At 36.9% G+C, this 9,120-nt stretch overlaps 1 protein-coding gene across 2 annotated transcripts in view; it reads right to left on the bottom strand.

The window, feature by feature from the left end:
- Positions 1-17: 17 nt before the first annotated feature.
- SMAP1 (small ArfGAP 1) overlaps positions 18-9,120 on the bottom strand; it is a 100,711-nt gene continuing 91,608 nt past the window's right edge. For both annotated transcript variants that reach the window (XM_026089996.1, XM_026089997.1), the window contains 3 exons: positions 4,403-4,571; positions 3,434-3,762; positions 18-999 (listed from right to left, as the gene is read on the bottom strand). In XM_026089996.1, coding sequence (XP_025945781.1) covers positions 865-999; positions 3,434-3,762; positions 4,403-4,571 — 633 coding nt within the window. In that variant the 3' untranslated portion in view covers positions 18-864. The remainder of the gene's footprint in view (positions 1,000-3,433; positions 3,763-4,402; positions 4,572-9,120) is intronic.

The raw sequence follows: 9,120 nt of genomic DNA, 5'->3' as shown, positions 1-9,120 counted from the left end.
AAAAAAATCCACAACTGTTTATGGATTTATCTTTTTAATATAGGCAAATAATATTTTATTATTACGAGGCACCATAAAATGTAAACACAATCACTGTCATAAACCTGGATATCTCTGCAAGGAAAAATATATCTGTTCACATTGAGTTACCTTGTATACATATTGTGCCACTAGTTCCCAGCATTAACACTGTGTACATGCCTCATAAACCAGATTGGATATCTTATCACAGGAAACTCCAATGGATCAAATGCTCTTTTTTTAAAAAAGAATAAACTATTAATTTGTAGAACTACAGTAACATCCAGGTTTATCTTTCTTTCAATAATCATGTTCCCTGTTATGCACACCATAATAACATCACAGTGAAATGTATGATGAAACAAAATTTGTTTGATACACTAGAAAACATTGCTCAGTGATACATTTACATTCTATTTATATATGATTAAACATTTGTTCATACAGTACCTTCTACAGGATTACTAGGTAATTTGGGGGGGCAGGGTTTATATTTTTAGATATTACTAACATGATAGCTACATCCCTTATATGCAAACATTTGATCTACAATTTTGAGGGAAAATCAATATGTGATTAAGCAGCTTCTTAAATATATGGTCTATGAAATCATGTGCATTGTAGTATGAAAAAGCTGCCAATGATATATAAATGCATTCTTGATCTGCTTTTCACTACATCAAATTTAAATCAATATAGACCACAACACGGTCAGTCAGTTATATTCTTAATCTGAACAGCTGGGGAAAAGAAAAAGTATGTACATGGAGAGAACAGGGAAAGTAAATGTATTTGAACAGGAATGTTAGGCGGCTGTTCTGGATGAAACTTCTATTGCACCGTTCATTTCCACAGTTGTGTGCTGAGAGTCTGGCCAGAGGAACTTCCAGTCCATCCTGCCACTGTGCTGGGGGGCTGGCCAAAGCCCATCACGTTGCTGGAACTGCTGAGGGTCATTCCGGCCATTTGCTGATTCATCTGCGAAGCATAAACACACGCTGCTAGTTAGCACTGCTGCTAGCTGCAAAGCAGCAACACTTTCTAAATTAGCAACCACATTAAAATATGTTTCCTAAAATTATTATTTCTGATTAAACAAAAATATTTTCTCAAAATAATAAGTTTCTAAATATTTTTCAAGACACCAGCTTTTCTGGGACCACTTTTGTTTAAATGATCACCATTATACACATCAGTTGACTAGCTGTAGCAAAGTGTTTGAAAGATATGACAAGTCTGTACAAACATTTTACTAGTAAATTTACAGAAGATGTGACAAAAGGATGTCTGATGTTTTTCAAATAATAAGACCTTTCAAGTTTCAAACCTGTCCAACAACATTTTGGCAATTGCAAAACAAAACAAAACAAAAAACAAGGTAGGTTACAAAGCCTTGTCTACATTTTCAATTCCAAGTGTTCTTTGTTCCAGCAATATTTCTTTGGAGATCTCAAAATCTTTATCTAAGCTTAATAAATTGTCCATTTGATCATCAAAGAATAAGACATTTTTAAACTTCAGTATTATCTAAAATTAAGCATTTTTGCTGAAGACTAAAATGTACTCAAGATACCATATTTCTTTAAAACAGAAGTGAAATAATTCATATTTAATTAAAAAAATACATCTAGTTAACGGTTCAAGAAATTGAAGAGTTCAAAATTCCCTATTCCTTTTAGGGAGGATGCAAAAATACTTCTACTGTCTCCAAATACTAACCATTCACTGTAATTTTCAGTGCTCTGTGTAAAAATGTTCTTAAAATAACAACTCCCCAGTACCTTCCCTGTACCACACACTTACTGGCAAGCCAAAAGCCTAGGCAGAGTAAAACATAGGCAGAGTAAAGATATCCCCTGTCAAGTGTTTGAGAGCAGAAGAACATTTGGTGAAATTAATAATCAGTTGATGAACAGGGATGTTAGACAAGGAACATTATATACAAATCAGAGATAGCATTAGGTAAAAATCAGAGTTCATGTAAACAAGACTGTTCATGTAAACAATACCAGGTTTCAAAATGAAATTGCAAATCACTGGTCAAAAAAAAGTTGTCAAATGAATTGCAAACTATTATTTCAGGGTAAAATTCAGTATTGTGTGCTTTCACATGCATATCCACAAAAACAAACAGATCACTGACCATGGAAATTAAAGAAAGCTGATGAAAATATGCTTTACCCAGTTAATCTCTTCTGAGGTAGAATATTTAAAGTAGATTGTATAAAGCATGCTGTTCTGGTAAATAAAACAAGCCTTCCCCTTTCAGCTGAAGCCAGAGATTAGATCATGGTTCCCCTAGATCAGTGTACTGCTAATAATTGATGTACAGGTAGTACAGAAACATGTGTAAAGAGCTTGTCCTGTGAGGCAACTTTTAACCTATAGATATTCGATAGAAGCATGATTTTTATTTTAAAGCCGATACAGGTCTTTTTTAAGTTAGATAACTAAGAGAGGTTGTTAACAGTAATTCTACAGTTTTTTTTTTTCTTTTGACATTTTGAAACTCTCACCTTTTAAAAATTACAAAACTAGATTACTTCTCAAAGCAGGATGACAGATCCCATTTTCAAATAGGGGCTATTTTATCCATTTAAGAAATGCTGCTTACCTTCATAAATGTTCACAATGCAGAACTGAACAGAACAGTAAAAATTAACATAATTAAATCTAAATAAGCCTTTAAGGTTCACTTCATGAAGTACTGCAGTAAGCAGCATGTACTTATTATATGATTTTTCTAATTCAAAGAATATTACAGAAAATTTAGTTGCTATCATCCATAATGAACTCTTCAAGGGAATCATTTAGTTTTTTAAAATAAGGTCTCAAAAATGTGATTTCAGGATATTCCACTAAGTGCATATTAACACATTTAGATAACCCTTTAAACATTTAAAAAATAAAAAATAGCATAGAAACACTACAGATAATTTGCTTAGACCAATCTATTATTTATCTACAGGAGACTGTCAGAGTGCAAAGCACTGTGCACATTCCACTGAAATTTATTTTGAAGTCTGTTGAAAGTATTAATTGTTAATGACTATCCTCTAGCAATTAAATTCTGCTTTTAGTTATAAGGCTGTATTTACACTTCAGTATTGCATAACTGCACCTAAGCTAGTTTTTTCCTGCCTAGTTCAGATGCCAGGATAAGACTAGCTACACTAGCAGAGAACTGAGTTTGGTCTCCCTTGATAAAGTTTATTCTGTGCTTATATATTCATTATCTTTAATTTAAACTCTTCACTGTTTCTTCCCCCCCACCCCGTGTATCTGAAAAATTCATAGTCCAACAGTCTGTAACTAAACCCCACTGCAACTTTCTTCTTACAACTAAACATGTAGTATCTGAAAAGCAGCATCTTTTTTAAAGCATTTTTATTTGGGAATAATAAGTCTTTACCTGAGAGAGATTCCATTGAGCTTGTTGATTTTGTTGCAATCCGTACTTATTTTGTGGCGTGACCATTTGTCCCACCATTCCTCCTTGAGGTCCAACAACATTTTGAGGAAGTCCCATCACACCAGTTTGTGTAGTACCAGTAAATCCATTGGGCATTCCCATTCCTACCATCACACCTGTGTTCTGTCCCATGACTGGCACCGATTGTCCCATCATGTTTCCCATCATTCCAGTTGCTGCAGGCACAGGAACTCCCATGGCTGGAAAACCTTGAAAATGAGTTGATTGCTGTGTGGTAAATGGTATAGAAGACGATCCCATGAACATACCTGTATCAGAAGAGGAAGATTACAGAAAAAGTGTTTTGTGATATTCTCCCCCATCCCCTTTAGTTTGAAGTACAGCAAAACAATTCTAAAGCATAATTGTGTCCAGTTACATCCATCAGGGCCAATTTAGTATCTGGCAAAACTAAGAAATTGCTTAAAACCTCTCAAAGGAAAGGGCCTCGCTTATCATAGGTTAACTACCAAAAGAATTTGACAAATCTTTTTGCAAACCAGAATCTTTTAATCATACTACTGGAAGTTTCTGGTTTCATACCAACATAGCTAAGATCAAAACATGACAACTCTGTAGCGTTCTGGCAGCCTGCTGTTTACACAGAGGAGACGCACACGCTAAGCAACGAATTCGACAGCAGAAGCTGAATTCACAAATATTTTCAGTAAATTGTGTGTTTGATAACTGGAACAACTGTAAAAAAAATTAAAATCACATACTAGTTTTTCTTTAGCCTTGGTATTATGTTTCAGTAGTTTCCTCGTTTTTTATAAATGGTTGGAATAAAGTTCATTTGAATATATGTAAAAGAGTAACCATGAACAGTTTTACACTGTTAGGAAATAACAACTGTATTGTAAATAAAGCTTAAAATAGCATATTAGATACATTTAAAAAATTATTTACCTGGAGCATTTTGCTGCTGCATGGTTCCTGTGCCATACAGTGATAAGATGGAGTCCTTGGAGAGTTGTTTCTTTGCTGACTCTTCTGATTTTGTTGTTTGCTCAGTGAATAGATCAAGATCCCTGGATGCAGCAGATAAGGTGGCAGCTGTTGGTTTAGTGGAAGTGCTCTGGGAAATTAAGGTCAAGACAGACTACTGAGTGAAGCCAGCAGAAGTCATGTTACATTAAATATTTACTGCACATTCTCATTCCTGAACTAAATTAAAAGCAGTTTAGTTATTGGACTTAGCTTAAAGTAAATGAGTGTTTTAAAAGATGTAGTATCTCCAAAGCCAAAAATCTAATACATATGTTGTGGAAAGATGACCAGAATGAGGCTATGAAACAAGCAAAACCAAAACCCTGACCACACTCCAGTGCTTATATGTACAGGTTATTCAGTTCTTCTTGTGCCTACATTTTTCATCAGTGGGCAGCATAAATTATGAGCTGCAGTTAGATTATGAAAAATAATTAGGAAACCAGTAAGGAGATTACAATTTACATCTCATTAATCCTCTCATAGACAGAATAAATCAGAAGAGCTAAAACAAGATTCAGTGTTTTGGAATATACTACTTCAACTAAGATGACAGTATTTTCAGAGAAAAGGCAAAAGTAAAGTTTTAGTTGATCTATTTAACATAATTTCTGAAATACATTGTTTATAATTGCCTTACGATTGTCTAAGCGCATCTGATTTACTGGGAAAGCATAATTATCTAAAATTCACTATAGTCCAGCACTGAAAAACTAAGTTACACTCAAGCCGTCAGGCTTCTCATGGCCCTTGTAACAAGCATTTTTTAAACAAGTTACATCCAAGTGTCTTTCCATTATATTATTTTGCTACTAATACACATACAATTCCGTATGGGAGCTTGCTTAGGTGGGCAGGCAATACACTGTGTTCATGTTCTATTTCTTAAAATATACAACTTGTTCTGTTACCCATGGAACTTCCAATGCAAATCAACTGTACATGCATTGAGAAAGAGCCAGGATTAAAATGCATGCTTAAGTTACGGTTGTGTTTTAGTCTGGCTAAGTGATCTCCAAATGTTTAGCATATATCTGCCTAATGCCAGAGCATATTCAACTTTCAGCCCTTTTAAGCAATGAAAAATAACTATTTGTACTACGGCAATAAAGGGACTGGATCTGCAATCAGGTCCACTATTTTACTTTTATCCCATACCAACATTTATGGGATAGACAAGAAGCCACCACAAAACAAGCAGATACTATAACACACCTACATTCTTGCTTAAAGCAGCAACTTTGGAATTTTCCCTATTTTTACTGGCAAGCTGCTGACCAGGCCTTGAAAGCTCCCCTTTATTCACACTGGATTCTACAAGCATTGCAATACGAATATCCCATGTACAGTTTCAGAAAAAACAGATCCGATTGCTGAAGTGATAAAAAACCCATAGAATAAAGTAGTGCTATAAATTAGGAAAAAATAATTACAAAAATAATTATGGTACCAACTAAATTAGTCAGAAACTATCATGAGAAAATTGCAGAATTCAGATGGTTGCTGGCTCAGAAGAATATCTAAAACTACTGTGGAAGGCGAAGAGGAAAAGAGCAAGAACTCTGTGGCAGTTGAAAACCCTGTATTTATACAATATTCAATTCAGAACAAAGTCATTAGACCTTAGTAAACATCAAAAGGTAGGATGGTGGCACTACAAATAGGAAAGTAGATTGGAGAAGACCAGAAAATGTTTTCACCTCACGTGAAACCTCTCTGGCCAACGTGTTAAGCTAGCAACTTCCTTCTGTACATATTAATAAAGCTACTGCCTCAAGCTTATTACTGACACAAATTTCTGATTGCAAAGCAAAAACAAAAAGTGTCATGACAAGTAGTAGGAGCCTTCTCAATTTGAGACGATTATTTGTCAGGGTGGCATAACCAGTCTTTGACAATGCCAGAGACACACTTAGAAATACATCCAGGTAAAAGCCCCCACTAAATAGTAGCATTTGTTTTTATCGTACGTGCACCCATGTTCGTATGGTTTTATTATTGCGTCACCATAAGACAATCTCTGTACAACAGACACGCTCAGTAGACCGGAGAAATACATTTAAGTAGTGGAAGTATCAGAGAGAAACTCTTATCTGAGATGAACCACAGTTCAGAGTGTCTCCAGATCTGTGAAATACTCACCTATAGGTGCTTTAGTGAAATAAAAAGAAATCACCGCATTCATATACAGAAGAGAAGGGAGAGCTGAGGACCTGGGAACGGGTCAACTTCTACTATGATTATGGCATAAGATTAAATGTTCATTTAATGTCTGTTCATTCAGTTCATTTTTGGAAGATTCTGAAAGAGCCAAAGGCACTGAACAAGCACTCCCTCAAGTGATCATCAGCTACAAAACACAAAACATATGGCAAGAAAATGGCAGGCAGCATTCAAGAAAAAAAAACCCACCCACCTTTGACATGATTTTCACACAGTAACATTCTCATGCTATCCAAGACCTCCATAAAAGCACTTCTTGTACACATACAATGGCATGCCTTTAAGAAGCGCTGCATGCAATGTTCTCAAACAGTCATTATGGCAACCCCCCCCCCCCAAAAAAAAAAAAAACATTATGGCAGGTAGTTAGGGAATAGTACTCATGGGCTGTATGGTGATGTTAGTATAGTGGAATTTTTAAGAACCATTTGCAAGTAATCTGAAATATGCTTCATATTTGAGCAGGAATAACTTGACATCGCTAGTTTACATATTACCCATAAGAGGTAATACCTAAGCAAAGGAAATTTTCACTGTGAAATATTGGTCAGATGTATCAGGCCCACAAATATTGTAGCTGAATCCATCAGTCTACACTTACCATCTGACAACACAGTTACACATATTGCACATATCACATGACTGAGAAAAGGAAGTTTAAAGTAATATATGAGAGACTAAAATTAAAATATTTTGATTTTGACTTAAATTCCCAACACACCGCAAAACAGTGGATAAAGATCATGGCATTCTTGATATTAAAAGTTGGTCTGTGGCAGCCACAGCAGTCCAAAAATAAACCACTCACATTCCCCTTGAACTTAATCCTGAGAAATTATGATACTGTGCTGTGGTTTAAGAAAAATGTATTTTGTGAAAGATACAGAAATCAATGCTACAAGAACACCTTGAACTCGGTAAGGGTTGAAGGAAAAGACCCAGAATTTATCTACCACACTGCCATCTCCATAGCTAGACAAGTTCAAACAAAAAGTTAGGCTTCTAAATACTTATAAAATAACCACATCTCTTCTAAGAATACTCTGGAAAATCTATGATCTTAAATCTTTAAATGCTATTCAATGGCAGATTTATTTAGTTCAGTGAGGTCAGGATTTGAATCAATGAAAAAATGAAAAGTAATCAGTAAAAATGTTGCCAAGGAAGTTGAGACAATAGAACCAGAACAAAAATCAGTTACAGTTATTTACACTAATATACCATCTAGGAATGCATCAGAATTACTCTCCATTCTCATTCCTTCCATTTTAGATATTATCCAAACTACTGGATACAGAGAAGCAAGCACAGGCCGCAGGTTCCAAGCTGTAAATTCAAGAACACAAACAGCCCTGCCTGCTTGAGGCGGAGTGAGACAAAAAGCCTTCTGCCAAAAATAAGCCTCCACATTACCCTAAAAGGGCCCTAGAGATGGCAAGATTAGTTTACTACTCCTCTAAAGCAGCCCTCTCAGAATCCACTGCGAGCGAGGAAGCCTGCACGTGCGCATTAGGCATCAGAAGCCGTGCCGGCCTTGGTGAGCACCAGCAGCTCATTCTTTGAGGCTGAAAGCTGCCGCGAAGGAGCTGCAGCTTTGCGCGTTTTCTCTAGGTGTCCCAAAGCTGTCTGTCACCGCAGCAGGCAAGTTCATGGGGTCTTCAAAGCGACCACAAGAGTAAGAGAGGGAGTGGGCCACGCGCAGAGGGGCCTGCTGCCTCCCCCTGAGGAAGGAAAGATGCATAAGCTCTAAGGTGAGACAAAGACAGATCAGCCCAGGAAGCAATGTTCTTTTTCCTTGACATCCATCTTGATTTTGAGTATGAAGTTTGAGACCTCAAATTTTTAGCAGCTCTTAGACAGAAGCATCTAGCATGGCTTTCATAAACATCTGCATTACAAAGTGATAAAAGGTCCTTAAACAGTTTGACTTCACAGAATCACAGAATCGCTGAGGTTGGAAGGGACCTCTGGAGATCATCTAGTCCAACACCCCTGCTCAAGCAGGGTCACCTAGAGCACATTGCACAGGATTGCATCCAGGCAGGTTTTGAATATCTCCAGAGAAGGAGACTCCACARCCTCTCTGGGCAACCTGTGCCAGTGCTCTGGCACCCTCACAGTGAAAAAGTTTTTCCTCATGTTCAGGTGGAACTGTCTGTGTTTCAGTTTGTGCCCGTTGCCTCACGTCCTGTTGCTCTGCACCACTGAAAAGAGTCTGGCTCCGTCCTCTTGACACCCTCCCTTCAGATACTTGTACACATAGATAAGATCTCCTCTCAGCCTTCTCTTCTCCAAGCTAAACAGGCCCAGCTCTCTCAGCCTTTCCTCATAAGAGAGATGTTCCAGTCCCCTAATCATCTTAGTAGCCCTTCGCTGGACTTGCTCCAGTAGTGCCACATCCCTCTTGTACTGGG

This window comes from Apteryx rowi, unplaced genomic scaffold (genome assembly GCF_003343035.1).
Source record: "Apteryx rowi isolate R43461 unplaced genomic scaffold, aptRow1 scaffold_84, whole genome shotgun sequence".
Classification (NCBI taxonomy): Eukaryota; Metazoa; Chordata; class Aves; order Apterygiformes; family Apterygidae; genus Apteryx; species Apteryx rowi.
Note: the sequence above shows the minus strand (reverse complement) of the source record. Positions and strands in the feature narration are given on the sequence as shown.